This window comes from Gymnoscopelus microlampas, assembly GCF_963454915.1.
Source record: "Gymnoscopelus microlampas genome assembly, chromosome: 13".
Lineage (NCBI taxonomy): Eukaryota > Metazoa > Chordata > Actinopteri > Myctophiformes > Myctophidae > Gymnoscopelus > Gymnoscopelus microlampas.
This window is the reverse complement of record NC_139950.1, coordinates 33,510,259-33,526,648: the sequence shown is the minus strand read 5'-3', so window position 1 is coordinate 33,526,648 and position 16,390 is coordinate 33,510,259. Positions and strand designations below refer to the sequence as shown.

At 41.6% G+C, this 16,390-nt stretch overlaps 1 protein-coding gene across 1 annotated transcript in view; it reads left to right on the top strand.

Moving 5' to 3' along the window:
- The window catches only part of rgs7a (regulator of G protein signaling 7a), a 77,236-nt gene extending 62,849 nt beyond the window's left edge, over positions 1 to 14,387 (top strand). Inside the window, exons 6-17 of the mRNA XM_084076233.1 lie at positions 435 to 499; positions 790 to 866; positions 1,682 to 1,763; positions 4,639 to 4,713; positions 4,993 to 5,091; positions 7,565 to 7,626; positions 8,716 to 8,826; positions 9,093 to 9,218; positions 10,084 to 10,270; positions 11,185 to 11,274; positions 12,140 to 12,176; positions 14,246 to 14,387. Of these exons, the coding sequence (XP_083932359.1) occupies positions 435 to 499; positions 790 to 866; positions 1,682 to 1,763; positions 4,639 to 4,713; positions 4,993 to 5,091; positions 7,565 to 7,626; positions 8,716 to 8,826; positions 9,093 to 9,218; positions 10,084 to 10,270; positions 11,185 to 11,274; positions 12,140 to 12,160 (995 nt within the window). The 3' untranslated portion in view covers positions 12,161 to 12,176; positions 14,246 to 14,387. The remainder of the gene's footprint in view (positions 1 to 434; positions 500 to 789; positions 867 to 1,681; positions 1,764 to 4,638; positions 4,714 to 4,992; positions 5,092 to 7,564; positions 7,627 to 8,715; positions 8,827 to 9,092; positions 9,219 to 10,083; positions 10,271 to 11,184; positions 11,275 to 12,139; positions 12,177 to 14,245) is intronic.
- Positions 14,388 to 16,390: the final 2,003 nt, after the last annotated feature.

Sequence of the window (16,390 nt, the reverse complement as noted above, 5' to 3'; positions counted from 1 at the left end):
GTGCACTATTTACCCAGGATGATAATGTAGACAATATGTTATCTAATAGAGACAGCACCCTAAAGGAGTTAAGATAAGTCAGCAACAGAGCAATCCCTGTAGAGAGATACAGTATAAGATAATATTTTTAAATTGTGCTCTGGTCTAATTAAACACACATGAGGCCAGTGGCCCATTGTACAGAGAGATGAATTAATTCAATGTTATTGTGTGTATGTCTCAAAGACCCCACAGGTTTTCTGGAGGCAATTTTGCACATTCTAAACACATACAGCTGATTACACTAAACTTTAGGCAGTTAAGACCAAACTGAACTCAAGTTGTCTGCATCTCCTGACTCTCTCTCTCTCTCTCTCTCTCTCTCTCTCTCTCTCTCTCTCTCTCTCTCTCTCTCTCTCTCTCTCTCTCTCTCTCTCTCTCTCTCTCCCCCTCAGCTGTTTACCTCTGCAAAAGAACCATGCAAAACAAAGCACGACTGGAGCTTGCAGATTATGAGGCGGTAAGTGAAACAGGTCTTTAGAAACCTATGTTTACTGTAGCAGCACTGCTGTCAATATTTATCTCTAGTGTGTTGTTTACATTGAGACACATTTTTTACTCTTTTCCACAAAGCCGGAGAATGAAATTAATCACTAAGCTGGTGACTATCTGTTTTTCCTTTGTGCCTTAGCCTAGCAGGGGCCATGCACTGCTGATGGTATCCAACTATGTGTGCTATGTACCACTAGACACGAGACACATAATTAACCCACATGTCTGAAAAGCTTTTCATTTGTGTCACATTTTCAGGAGAGCTTAGCAAGACTACAGAGGGCCTTCGCCAGAAAATGGGAGTTCATATTTATGCAAGCAGAAGCACAAGCAAAGTAAGCTTTGTTGAGAACCATTGATGTTCAGATGGCAGACAATTTCCTCTTTCCCTGACTATGACATGAGAGCAAAATAGCCACCGTGTGAACATACATTACATGAATAAAATCCCTACCCTGATCATATTGTACACTCCAAATGCTAACAATGTGTAACACAACATCACAGATGTGTTGCCAGGTAAATAGCGTGATGGAGTACATGCTGTGGATAATAGTCATCTTATTATCTACATAATTAAGCATTGCGTTAGTTCATGCAGGACATGGCAGTCATACGTGCCCCCAGCTGTAATCAACTGTCAGTCTGCTGATTGAATAAGTGTTTCTAATCAGCCACACTTTTCTACACACAATCACAGCCCCTTCTCACAACAAGGTGGGCCATTTAAATATGGCTCCCTCCTACACTGGATCTCCGTTACTCGATTGCTGCCACTCACACTGCTAAAGCTTTGCCTCCATGCACCTCTAGTTTAGTGTCTTGCATGGCTCCAAAGTTGAAACGGTTAATCTGGAATTCAATGTATTGCATGGCTCTAAAGTTAAATTGAAATTCCATGTTTGTATCGCTCTCAAGCTTTGGCCCCAATCTTGTATATCCATGGGGGGTTTCTGCATTGCATTCTCTGATTTATCTTAGCATGCCGCTTGGCTAATTCAGGGAACATTTTATGAGTGGAGCCATCAACGCCAAGTAGGCCTACAACTATATTCCATTTGTTATAATAAAAGGTTAAATCTTATCTATGACGTCTATGAGTGTTCCTGACTGAATTTATTTAATAAAAAGGTCTATTCTTTGTCCTCAGAGTGGACAAGAAAAGAGACAAAATTGAGAGGAAGATCCTTGACAGTCAAGAAAGAGCATTCTGGGATGTGCACAGACCTGTGGTGAGAGGCATCTTCCTCCTTGTTCATCATCATCATCATCATCATCATCATCTTGTGCATCGTCTTTCTAATCAGAGCCATCATCATTTTGCTAAAGTTAAGTCACTGGATTTCCAAACAAACAGCCATTATCAACCATCATTTGCATCATCAATCTCATTGTGATGAATTTATTTGGGTCAATGCAATGCAATGATTATGTACTTTCATTAATTTTGCCTGTCTATTAAGTCATTATTATTCATGTGATACAGTCTTCAGCTGAATTGGCGATTCGCTCCGGTGCATGATGTTGGAGTTAAATATAACCTAGTTTTTTTTTTCTTCCAAATTTCAGCACTCAGTCATTTACCGTGTCTGGCTTATTTCAGCCTGTTCCACTCTGGGGAGTTGTGATACACACTTCACAGCATCTCCACAAAAGGCACTTGTCAAACTCTGAGGAAATATGGCAAATGGCAAAATGTATGAAATGAAAAAGGATAACTAAGGACAACATTGAAATGCCTGCCATGTCCACAATAAAGGTCTGGGAGCGTTATTTCGTGAGATTAATTCACATTATTCTAAACTGATGTTTGAGTTATGAGTACATGCACACAGAGCGCCATTATAACAAGGTGATGAAGCAACGTAATTATTTGTTGAAACGAGGACGGATATGAATGGTAATAAAAGTTTGTTGTGAAAAGATCGCATCGCAATTTCATATAGTTTATTCACGTCACTCCTGGTGTATAATAATGACCTTAATGGCTTAAATAGCGGTTAAATACTGCACTTGGGGACTGCGCTACACTTAAGACCAGGTCAGAGCTGGCAAGCACTTTCTGACCCTTCTCACTCCACTTAAGATAGCAATCACCTTCCAACACAACAAAAGACCAACACACCCATGGGCGCACAGATGAGCACGGGTAGTACGTACACAACGTGGGCGCTGGGTGTGAAAATGACTACACACAAGTCCACACACAAGTCAAACGTTTTTACTAAATTAAAGAAATGAGGCAAGAATCACAACATGACCTGGTTTATGCGTAATGTGCTGGGTGTGAGTGTTGTATAAAAAGGTATAAAGCAACCTAAACAAAAAGGGTTAGGTCCCAAACAGGCCAGGTGGGAGCCCAAGCACAAACTGCTTCAGAGGAGGAAAAAGGGCGTGAGAGATCAACATCAGAGGTCATTATATACTCCAAAACCCATAACCGGGTTGTTCTCAGTTCGTCTGACGGCCTCCACCACTCAATCACCAAGGCTGCCGGCAAGCCAACAGTGAGGCAGAGGGGCAGGACAGTCACACACCGCTTTGCACCGAGTACAAGATAGGGCCTCTTGTGTATCAGAGATGGCACATGGTTGTCTACTCCCCTCCTCAGGCCAACAGTGGGGGCTGGCACAACCAGGGACTGCAGTACACATAGGGGAAATTAGAAAGTTTAAATTGGGGATTAAATTGAGGGAGAAAAAAGCAAAAAAACATCACAGGTCTTCACCATGCTCATACACACTTCCTCAGCGTTAGTGTTCGCTCAGTACTCCGGGAATAATGGGCAGACTCTGCTGCATCCCTCCAGGAGCTGTGCCCCCATGGGTAATTGAAAAAATAACAAGTTCAATTTATGCCTGCTTGGAGCAACATAATCAATATTAATTCTGATTTCACAGTGACTCCGTCAGGCCACTTACCACTGTTCCCTTGATGGACCCAACCGTATATTAGCTTGTTCAATCAGCTGGAATTTACCCACTGAATGCTTGATTACACTCTGGTCTGGTGTCCTTGTTTTTGAAGAATTGCTACATTCACATTTGATTGACCATTGTTTGACCAATAGAGCTTGGTCAGAATCAGTCTGTTACCTCCCAGTAAAATACTGTGGCATCATGCAGTAGGTAGATTTGATTGTGACTCATTTCAGAGTTGTAGTCAGTGGTACAGTGTAAACAGCTTGACATTTTACCGCCTGCGATACATTATACAGTTAAGTATATAATGGCTAGAGCTTAAATGGTTTAAGCATACAGTATGGAAGCCTTCAATTATGTTCTGTAAAGCCAGCAAAATCCTTGACAGACTACAGTATGTGCAGTACTCAGCTGCCAGGGTTCTCACCCGCACGAAGCCCTCATCCACCTTCACTACTCATTTTAAATCACTCAATGTCCTGCATAGGTTCGAAACAGTGTTGAGGGATTTAAAATGAGCGCCCCCCCAACCTGAACACTTAGAAAGAATCATGGCTGCACCGATTTTATTGACATAAAGATTTTTTTGACAGAAAACAAAAAGGATGGAGGTGAAATAATGAGTTTATCGTCGTTTAATACAATCAGATGGGACTTTTCTGTTTAGTGATTTGAATGGGGCTGTCAATGGAGGGAATTGCAACTCAAAGGTTGGATAGCCTCTAAGTTTCTTGCGGCTAACTCCGTTCCAGAATCTGCAGTCCTCACGGGTCTGCTGTCCACCAGCCTGCAGACTCTTGGGGAAAGAGATTTTAGTGTTACAGCCCCCACCCTTTGGAACTCCCTCTTGGCAGAGATCTGCAACAAACACTTTTAAAAAAAAACTTCTGAAAACTTTCCTGCTCACCAAGGCCTATGGTCTCATTAAATCTGTCATCCGCAGCAATCGTTGCTGTCATTATTTTCTGTTCTTGTATTATTGGTTTTGTCTGCCTCACTTTGTGCAGAGCGTACTTGGGTCCCTTGAAAGGCACTATATAAATCCCATTATTACCATTATTAAAGTTTGATGATTTGCTGGCTGCCATCTCAGTATAAATTCACCCAAGAGTGCTGTGAAATAAAATTCTTTAAGAGACGCTTTCGTCTTTGATTTATATACTGTATATACTTTTTTTTTTCACAGCCTGGATGTGTGAACACAACAGAAGTGGACATAAAGAAGTCCTCCAGAATGAAAAACCCCCATAAGACAAGAAAGGTACAGCTTTCTACCATGGATGCCACCTTCTTTAAGGGTCAGGGTTGGGAGAGGCTTTGATAGGGGTGACAAAATTAGCAGATCTACAAGATCACAACACATCACGTCGCAAGTCTCGTGACACATTGTGAGCTTGTAGATCTGCAATTTTTGGCATGCGATAGCCTCGTTCGATGAAGTATACATCAGGGTTTAGTACCACTGCAAGGCCAAAAGTGCAGTCTTGTCAGCTATGGTAAAGCGACTTATCGACTATTTCTGCTTTTGTCTCTCATGAAGTCTGTATACGGGCCGCAGAACGATGTCCGCACTCAAAGCCCCACCCACACCCCCGCCCCCGAGGCCAAGCAACCCACAGAGGAAGAGCTACAGGAACAGGTGAGAACTATTACAGTATGCCACTCGACCACCATGGTAATAAGCTCACCGAGCTCCCGCCGTTGAGAGCCAGAGATTTATATCACCATCACCTACGTCGCACCGCCGATCCAACCGATATGTCTGAGTCATAGTGTCGGGGCCTTGTCAGAGTACCTATTGTGCGTGTGACAATAAAACTTGAAAATTGCACGTTTGCACAAAAATACAGTACAAATGGTGCATCCCTTCAGCTGTACCACTCATAGCCAGTTCTCCATTAGAGACAGAGGTTTTTTACCCTGAAATAATACACACATACTTAAAGCTCAGTCCTCATCTTCACTCAGTAACTTTAAACATAGATTGAGGGCCAGCCTGATGAATCAAGCCCCTCCACTTGATTCTACCTACATTATACCATATAATGTAGCCCTACTTCTGCATACACGTGCAGACACGGGTACACACACACGCTCACACACAGACAGACACATGCACCCACACATTTTAACTTACTAATTGTTATATTAATTATTTTAGGTGAGGACCTTGTACTATAAGCCCTATATGGGTTTTATTTTGCAAATAAATCAATCAAATCAAATCAATTCATGGTGCATCATTAACGGATCTAACAATAATGACATGTCATAAAAGGGGGTGTAATTGATATCGTTTTTAATGGTTAAATACCTCTATATTTTCATTGTAATCTTTGCTATGGAGTGCTTGTTCAGTAGCAGGGGCCGTCCTGTCTCTCCAGATCTTTAGTAAACAGAAAGTAAATGTCAGGATACCAATTCAATCCAGTCAGGAGGGAGAACTCAAACACGATACAGATCTTTAGTAAACAGAAAATAAATGTCAGGATACCGATTTAATCCAGTCAGGAGGGAGGGAGAACTCAAACACGATACAGGATAAACGATTGAAATTGGAAGTGTTCAAAAAGAAGGAGAGAGAAGCGCTGCAGGGATCATTCAGTGGCTCTGAGATAGGTGCTCTTTGGTGACACAGGTACAGATGTGCCACTTCAAAACTTCACACGTTACTGTTCTTTCCCTGAAAATCCCCTGAAAATGCATTTTTTCCCTCCCTTTTCTGCCCTTAAAATGCACTGTTTTGCCCCTGAAAAGAAGTTGTCACTACACACCCCCGTTTTTCCCTTCAACAGACATCCATATACATGAGAACAAAAGAATGTGTGTTGAAGGAGGTGTCAGACTCATTATGAGGCGAAAGGTGATTTGACCAGTTGCTCAAATTAATTAGCATCATAAAAGCAGTGATCATCAAAATAATTCAGCATTTTAAATGCCCTTCTTTGTCCCTCTTATTGCCCTGGGAATCCCCTGAAAATGTACTGTCTTGGCGATGGCAGGACATGTGAAGTTTTGAAGTGGCACATCTGTAGGATCAATCAAACAAAAAGGGATTTCCAAAGAAGTACTGCTTGCCAAAAAGGTGTGAAATGCAGACTTAAAAAGAAAGGAATTCCAAGGCACTCCGTCTCATGTGAAAGAATGTATAGATTTATTTAAGAGCAAGGCAAATGAATGTGGTCACATTCATTTCCCTCCCTCCCATCCCTTTTTGTGAAATTGGAAGTGATAAGACCAAACTGGAACACTATAAAATGTATTGTGATAGATGAATTTCTCTCGCCTGGTTGGATAAAATTAGTATCTTGAAGCGAAATTTTATTTGTTTACCAAAGCTTTGGAGAAACGGTTAGACCTCCGTTACTGAACAAACACTAGCAATGATTACTATTGGCAGATGTGGAAGAATGATGGTAGAATTACACCTTATATTATGTTGTTCACCTTTTGCCATGTTCTGACCATTTGAATATCATAGAGTCAAGATGCCATGGCACAGGCCTGGTATTGTTTTAGGTACAGCTTGGTCCTTTGACACAAGCAAGTTCCTCTCTTATCTTTGTAAGTTACGATATTGTACCTGTCTCTTTAAGACAAGACCCCAACCCTAACTTTATTTCTATTGCATCCAGTATTTGTATCCTTACTTTTATTTTATTTTTGTATGCTTACACTTTATTATTACCTTGCTGTTGTATTGTGTTATGTTATCACAGTTCTGTGGAACAGGTCCCACCAACATTTCGCTGCTTGTACTTGTATAAGAAAGTGACAAATAAAACCCTTCTAGATTCTTGATTTGTTCATAGCTAGTCTTTCTCCCTGCTTTCCTCAGAGAACTACTTTAACCCCACTCTGAATGTTTAATGTACGTCTCCCATGAGCTCATGTGTTAATCTTCTATCTTATAAGTAGAAGTGCCTCTTGTTTCCGTTTGCTTCAACAAATAATGTTAAAGGCTACAGCTGGTTTGTAAACAAAGCTCCTATTCAACCGTGCATTAACCAGACTGTACAAACATCTTCATAAACGTCGACTCGTGAACGGTCAAGAGTTAAGCTGGCTCCCAAGAATATTTATACTAATCAAACCCCCCTTCCTGGTTTCAGATCACCTTTTGGCAAGTGCAATTAGACAGGCATCGACTGAAAATGTCCAAAGTGGCAGAGAGGTGAGTGATGTTCATTGTTGTCTTTATTCAGTTTAGTGATGTGTCGACATGTTTATCGAACCTTTAATGCCCTAGTCTGGCACAGAATTAAGAGTTCCCCTGACCTTGAGGTGAGAATGACCACCACACCCCCTCCGGACAATGCCTTAGGTGTGTGTGTGTGCGTGTGCGCGCGTGCGTGCGTGTGTGTATGTGTGTGTCAGCACTGATGGTGCTAGATACTGGAGATTTTGTACAAAGCCTCAATTTGTTCTCTCCTCCCCGAAAAGACGAGCATACACGACATTCAACAAAGCATTCACGTTGCGATCTGTTTCAAGCACAGGGTCACTTAAAGAGTGCTGAATTTGCTCTGAAGAGTTATTTCCTTTTAATGCTCAAGTTACCTGGTGTAGCAACAACACATACTGTACATTGCGGATAAGTCCATGAAATGAACCCAGCCAGGGGTGCACCGGTCGCTTCACTCGACACCACAGCGCTCCCACAGGTTTTTTTTTCACGCGCACGCACAGGTACGGATGTGCATGCGCGTGTACACTAGAACGTGTACCCCTCGATTCATGAGCCAAGTACCCAAATGGCTACTTTGCATTAACAGGTTTACAAGTGAATGTGCAAATGCATCCTCACTCCTCGCATACTCGGTAAGCAACACAGCATTTTGGCTTCAGTAGCCGCTGCTGCCAGTATCCGCAACAATGCCTCAGCCACCGTTGACGATTAGAAAGATACTCGTTCAAAGCAAACTTTTAGTTTCAGCTCCTACAATTCAAGGCATTCCTTGAGATGATTTAAAAAGACTAAAACAATAAGCTAAAAACTAGTAATTTCCCACACAAACATGTTTCCTATACTATGTATACACATTAAGGAAAAATAAATGTACGCGATGTGTGCGTGCCGTGCATGTGCTGTGCGCGTGCCGTGTGCGTGCCGTCATTGAAATAGTGTTCCGCCAGTAAAGAAAATCACCATTACAACCCTGAACCCAACCTTGAATTATCCTACCATTTACAGATTCAGTACACACAGAAGAGTTCAAATCCTCATCTCTCACTCATATTTCTTTGTATTGTCTGTACTCAGTTTGCTGGCATACACGGAGCAGTATGTGGAGTATGACCCCTTCCTCACACCGCCAGACCCCTCCAACCCTTGGATTTCAGATGACACCACGTTGTGGGAACTGGAGGCAAGGTTTGTGTGCGTGTGCGTGTGTGTGTGTGTGTGTGTGTGTGTGTGTGTGTGTGTGTGTGTGTAAGCAGACAGCAAGTATGAGAGTTTTTACTCAAGCATGTGTTTGAATAAATTTACTGCATATTGTATTTAACTATAATCTACAGTATGCCACTCACAGTCAGCTCTGTGATTTTCAGACAGGAAATGCTAAGGTGGCATGTACTGTATGTCTTTGAGATGATGAAATGTCTATGTGTATTTGTGTGTCTTCTACACAACCCAAGCAAAGAGCCAGGCCAGCAGAGGGTGAAGAGGTGGACTTTTGGCATTGACGAGGTTCTCAAAGACCCTGTGGGGAGAGAGCAATTCCTAAAGTTCCTGGAGTCTGAGTTTAGCTCAGAGAACCTCAGGTGACTGAACAAATATACTCTCTAAACACACGCATGGACAGATGGATAGACAGATGGACGTTCAGTAGACGCACGCACGCACGCACGCACGCGCGCGCGCGCGCGCGCGCACACGCACACGCACACACACACACACACACACACACACACACACACACACACACACACACACACACACACACACACACACACACACACACACACACACACACACACACACACACACACACACACACGTGTGCCCACACATTTGTACATGCACATACAATCACACAATCACAGAGCCATCTATTAGTGTGTTATTACATGCGAATAGGATGCATCTACAGATCCCTCTGGTGGTTCATTTCTGTACTGCTTGTACCGTGAGCTAATTTTGAGGGCAATATTTCAATAAAGCTAATTTATTGTCCTCATAACACAGCTGTAATTGGATCTTCTAGATATTATCACTGACAAAGGGCATATGTATAACTAAGTTATTTAAAAAAAAAAAGTTTCTAACAATCCTTGCCACCCCAAAGCTAAAAGAAGCTCTCCAATTACTGCACTGAAATACTGAATTTGCACCTTCACCTGTTTGACCAGTTTTTATCGTATAGTTTGTTGTTTACTTTTGATGCAGTAGTGGTCTTATTTATTTTTTCTTTTTAGGTAAAGAGGTCTTAAAAGTCCTTAAATTGTCACTTCACTGTCATCTGGGGACCCCCCCAAAATCATGTGGGGACCCACAGGTTGAGAACCACTGCTCTATACAGATTGATAATACAAAATAATGTATTATTCATTCAAATAAGTCCTGGATTGCAGCTATAAACACTAGGCTACATCATTTCTGGAACACACTGCTGCCTATGTCTTCCAGGTTCTGGCTGGCCGTCCAGGAGCTTAAGAACCGTCCCATCAGAGAAGTTCCAACCCGGGTGCAGGAGATCTGGCAGGAGTTCCTTGCCTCTGGAGCCGCCAGTGCGATCAATGTGGACTCCAAGAGCTACGACAAAACCACTCAGAATGTCAAAGACCCCGGACGTTACACCTTTGAGGATGCACAGGTTGGGTGCACATTCGATGAATGTAGATTCAACGTAGAATCATTCCGATTACACAAGGTTAACCGTATAATTTAACAAAAACATATTCCTCCACTGTCTACCGTACAATTCAAGAAATGGCTGCAAACACGCACGGTGTACTTTTGGCTCCGCCCCCTCAGTACTTTTGGCTGAGGGGGCGGAGCCAAAAGTACACCGTGCGTATGTCACTGATCACATGACCTCAATCAATTATCCTTTTCTAGGCAACATAGAAGGGGGGGGGACTTTTTTCTTATTTCCACACAACAGCTGTAAGGTGTATTAAAGACATAGTTCAATGTTGAAAATGAGTGGTCTTCCCCTTTAATGTCATTTCATGGTGCAGTACATTGTTAGAGGCTCTAGGAAAAACAACAACTTAAGTATAGTTTTCATGTGGGACTATTATTTCATAAGACATCAGTTCATTTGAGCTGTTTTCTGCTTGTCAGCCTAATTTGTTTTTCTGTTTCAGTTGCTGTTTCTTTCTTTCAGTTTGCTTTGATGTGAGGTGTTTGTATATTTCCCTTACTTTTGACTACGTCTGCACAAACTGCAATTTTAGCTGTTTATTTATTTCAGTTTGTTTGCTTTGATGTGAGGTGTTTGCATAATCCCCTTATTTGTCACTACACCTGCACAAAATACATTTAGTTTTTCATCTTTTTGTTTTGATCATTTTAGGTTTGTTTATTTTTATATCCTAACCTTCCCCTGTGCTATCAGTGATCTTGACCAGTTACTGTGAAGAACAGCTACATTTATTCATTCTAATAATCCTTGCTCATTGCATCACGACTATTTCCAAGGTTTAAAGCAATTTCACATGCCTTTCACATCTGTTCCTCTGATGGCTGTGGTCTGTGGGTAAACATGGTGTGTTTCTATGACAGGAGCACATCTACAAGTTGATGAAGAGCGATTCTTACAGCCGCTTCATCCGTTCTAGTGCCTACCAGGAGTTACTACAGGCCAAGAAGAAGGTAAGGAGGCCACTAGTCTGGCTGAACGGTTTCAGACTCCAACTGTAAATAGAATAGGTTAAAAAATTGTCCACTTCGGCACTTCCATGCTCACATGCTTAATCACACACAGAGCAGACATGGGTCCACCCCCCCCACCATAAACAAATACTACAATAAAAAATCTGAATCTATTAAGCCACTCTTTGTTTCTTACTTCCCCAGACTAGAGTTTGTCAAGCTTATCTTTCCTCTTCATCTCTTTCAGTGATAGCTCAGATAGCTCTATTCAGGGTTGTGGGTTTGCTTTCTTTTTTCCCCCTTGTCGTTGGCATAATTTGAGCAGGCTTCAGCAGTGCAGATCAGTATTTGATAAATTCACTCTAAACATGGTAAGTGAACATGTTTTGTTCTGGTCAGCTGAACCAGGCATACCAGATAAAGCATGTCCACCACGTTATTGCCCCCACTTACTATTTGAGACCCTGATGCAACCAGTTTTTAGCTTTTTGTGGCGATTGGCATCATCTCAACAATTCATGATGCGTATTCTTCTGCTTCTAATATCAAATGGACTCAGTGACTCATGTCACTCATATGTCATATCATGTGCCCCTCAACGTTTTTTGTGTGATATTTAATTATAAATCATTTGAATGAAGTAGAAGGTTTGTTGTAATACCTGTAGCCTATGATAGTTCATAAGAAAGGGGTATATTGTACTTTTTAGTATAGGCTTTAATCCTGATCCATCTCTAAGGCAGATTTGATTCAGAGGACAGCTGTCGTACAGTATGCAGCCGTCTGAGCTGTGAGCTTAATTTTCACTGGATGATTCATAGTCCCTCATAACATGTCAAAATGTCTTCTCTCATTCTCTCCACAGAAAAGTAAGAACCTGTTCTGAAGGATGTTGCTTCCAGGTAATGTTAAACATAGGTTATTTTTTTATTGTATTTTTTTTTTTTTTTTTGCGGTGGAAGAGTGTTGTGTGTCATATCCAGGGGTGTAGTGCTACTTTTAGAAGTGGGGGAGCGCATCTATACCGCTTGTTTCTCTCTACACCAAAAATAGACGATCTACATGCTCACAACACATCGCAGCGTGACACGTTGTGAGCTTGTAGATCGCCTATTTTAGGCTAACGTATGGATGCTAGGGTTCAAGTTTGTTGTTGTTGGTTTTGACCAAAACCGATATCCTAATTTTAGACGCATGCACCCCCTTCCACTATACACCCCTGTGTTCATACATTCAAAATGTAGATTTACAAATTGTAGATTTAATAACTCCAAATTTTCACTTTCCATCTAAATTCTACAAGGTTAAGTATTTTTTCTTTTTTTCTATTTTTCTCACTTACATTCATGCTTCTGTGGCTCCAGAGTTGTGTCAGGGCTTTGTAAGCTCAAGGTTTGAGGCTCAAAACTGAAACTCAAAATACCTCAATAAGATCAAACTAATAATGTGGAAAACACCTAAACTTGAAAGGGAATCACAAATAATAAAATGCTTTGCTTATAATTGACATTTCTTAAGCCTCTGCTTCCCTGTCTTCTATGGTGCTTCCCTGTCTTCTATGGTGCTTCCTATAGTTCTTCCCTGTCTTCTATGGTGCTACCCCGTCATCTATGGTGCTTCCTAAGGTGCTTTCCTGTCATCTATGGTGCTTCCATGTCTTCTATGGTGCTTCCTATGGTGCTTCCATGTCTTCTATGGTGCTTCCTATGGTGCTTCCATGTCTTCTATGGTGCTTCTTATGGTGCTTCCATGTGTTCTATGGTGCTTCCCAGTCATCTGTGGTGGTTCCTATGCTTCCCTGTCATCTATGGTGATTCCCTGTCTTCTATGGTGCTTCCTATGGTGCTTCCATGTCTTCTATGGTGCTTCCTATGGTGCTTCCCTGTCTTCCATGGTGCTTCCTATGTTGCTTCCCTGTCTTCTATGGTGCTTCCCTGTCTTCTATGGTGCTTCCTATGGTGCTTCTCTGCTATCTATGGTGCTTCCTATCACTCAGGGAAGCTTTGCAGCAATTAAATGAAACTACTTTTTAATCAACCTCTGAAGCTCAATCTTAGAGAATCCCTGAACGTGGAACTCAAAGAGATACTGATAAGTAGAATAAATTAGCTATATTTCAACAAACCATAATTGCAAAAAGCTGGTATACAGTATAACCACACACACACACACACACACACACACACACACACACACACACACACACACACACACACACACACACACACACACACACACACACACACACACACACACACACACACACACACACACACACACACACACACAGTGATATTGGGGACCAAAACATGACCTCCTTGGCGGAGAATGGAGATAATGCCTCAAGCTCTCCCATTGCTTTTTGCTATAATTTTTTTATGTTTCAACAAAACATTCATGAGGGTAGTAGTGCCCTCGCGGCATAGCTCTCACATATCTCTGCAATTTCTCGCCAAGAGTTTGTAGACATTGATTTATTATAACCTGCCTGGGGTAATGTAAATGATGATACATTCTCACTTGCTCCTCTGCCAGACTCTCCTCAACCTGCTCTATGCTTTTTGTTTTTACACTACAATGGATGTGAGGTGTGTAACATGAAATCTCGATACGCTACTCTGTATAGCAACTGGGTTTTGGTACATGTGTGAGCGCCAACAGCTCTGTGCACAGCTGCACACCTTGTCACTAAAGTCGCTATAAACTAGGCATATCAGAGTAGCACTCTTGTCTATGGTATGTTGTTAAAACCTCAATTCTTCTAGCCACTATAGCTTGGCATCTCTATTTAGAATTTTCCAAAATTGTCAGACTTTGTTAAATATCTCAAAACTAGACAAAATAGCAGATCTGCTAGCCAAGTGTTTTCGTTACTTTCAAGCAAAACACTCTAGCTAGCATGACAAGGTATAAAATAGCGTAAGTGGTTAATGGCCATTGTTTCCTTATCTTTCTCTCTCCTCCCTCACAGCAGGGGAAACCCCAAGCTCCCCAGAGGCTGACCAGTCTTGTGCCATCATGCTAGAAATCAACGCTGTTCGTCTCTCTCTCTCTCTCTCTCTCTTCGGATCACAGAGAGTGTGGATCATCTCACCTCTTCATCATCGTCGTCCGTCCCATCAGCTCATGGTTCAGCTAGATGATGAGCTGGACCGGCCAGCCGTCCGTTCATCCATCTGTCGTCTAACCAGATGTTGCATGTCTCAGGAGAGGATTCTCCCTTTTCTCTCTCCTTCTACGGTACCTGATGTATGTTGAGTGTTCTCAGAGGAGAGTTGTCCCCGGCTTGGTTTAGGACAGTGACAGACTGGAGAGATGAAAAGAAAAAAGCCTGTAAAAAACAAATCTATTCTATTGTTTCCAGTTCATTCCATGGTCACTGCCAGACCCTATCGAGTTGCCCTCTTATTCCTTTCCAGCTCAAACTAATGATGTCAGAGTGAAAAGTGGGGGGAAACATCAAAATTGTAATAAGATTTTAAAAAGAAAACAACAAGCTAAACTGCAAAATCCAACCAGTTTATCATTGCTATACACAATCTGAGATCACAGATAATTTGTCACGCTATGGGAGTGTTGTGCTGTATGCATATACAATACTGTATATTATTACAATTATGATTTGTTTTTGTGCGTTTATTTTGCATTGATTTTATTGCACTACAATAATTAGCACATAAGGTTTTCATTGCATTTGTAAAGTCACACTCGAAATGAGGAAAAATGCTTCGTCTTCTGTCTAATGTAGAACGTAATTCTTTGTTATTCTCCTGCATTTATTTTTATACCATATTTAAAGACACTTTTACTTAAAATATATTATTAAAGTTGGCCCTTTATCTGTTTTAGTGGTCTGGACTTGGATTTCTCTACCTTTTCATATCGTTGCTGTCGTCCAAAAACCTCCTATCTCCATATCCTTTTTGTTTGTTTTTTGTTAATTAATGCCCTACTTGATCATACTACAGTACAGCGTAACACAAAAGTATCTAAAGTAGCAGATCCAAAAGCTTGAAACGCGACACAACGTGAAGCGACGCGTTTTGAGCTTGTAGATCTGCTACTGTTGAAATTGAATTCTGAAAAGGATTTTTTTGGACATATGAGGTTTCCACCCAACAGAGACGATTTAGCAAATATGATCTAATATACTGACTAGTAAATTACTTGCAACATTTATTCTGTCAATTGTAATGGAGACTCAAGAATACTGACCCCATGCAATTTTCTTTGTCACCACTAGATGGTAATATACCGTCTCTTAGAACAGGGGTCAGCCTCTCTTCAGCTCCCACCTCCTCAAGCTAGATCAGCAAAAAGGCAAATCAGTGTCATGGTGACAAATGAAGTTTTGTCATGCGACAGTGTCATCATATTCTGTCCCACTCAAAGGCTTATTGTTCAGACGGTGCCCGGCTGAGGTTTTTCCACGGCCCTGCTGACGTTGCAGCACTTTGATGGCAGGGGTAACAGTCAGACAATGTTTTGCATCTTTGTGCCCCGTGGTCAGCTTAGGGAGAACCACAGACAGACAAACATTGTCTCAGTCGCACTTAAGGAATGCGAATCATGGCCATTTGAAAGCATCCTGTCAGTGCAATTGGGTACATACATACACACAATGATTTATGGATAGTGGAGTTTTTTTCCTCCACTGATTGTGGAGGTTAACTGTCCAGATTTTGGATCATAATGGCATGATGCAGTTAAAATGCCTGTTGGGAGGACAGACGCAGAAAGAGCTGAAATGGAACCAAATCAAAGTGTTGTGAATGGTCTTCGTACCTTACCTGTTCATTGTTCTAAGTGACATAACGCATCTTTACTCAACAACCTACCTCCCAATACAAACTTTTGGAAGAGGGAGGGAGAGGTAAAAATAGTCAACGTGAAAGAAAAAGGAGAAAGTTTGTTCAAAAAAAGTGATTGAGGTGTGTGAGGGAAACGACTCAATGGAGTGGGAGGGGAGTAAGAAAAACATATGATAGAAAGTTATGACAGAGGAGAGAGGAGAGAGGTGAAGCTTGGTTTGATTCACACAGTGATCAGGGCCAATAGGAGAAAGCCTCCCAATCTTGAGGAGGGAACAGACGAGGGATTTCAAAACTAAGGCAGG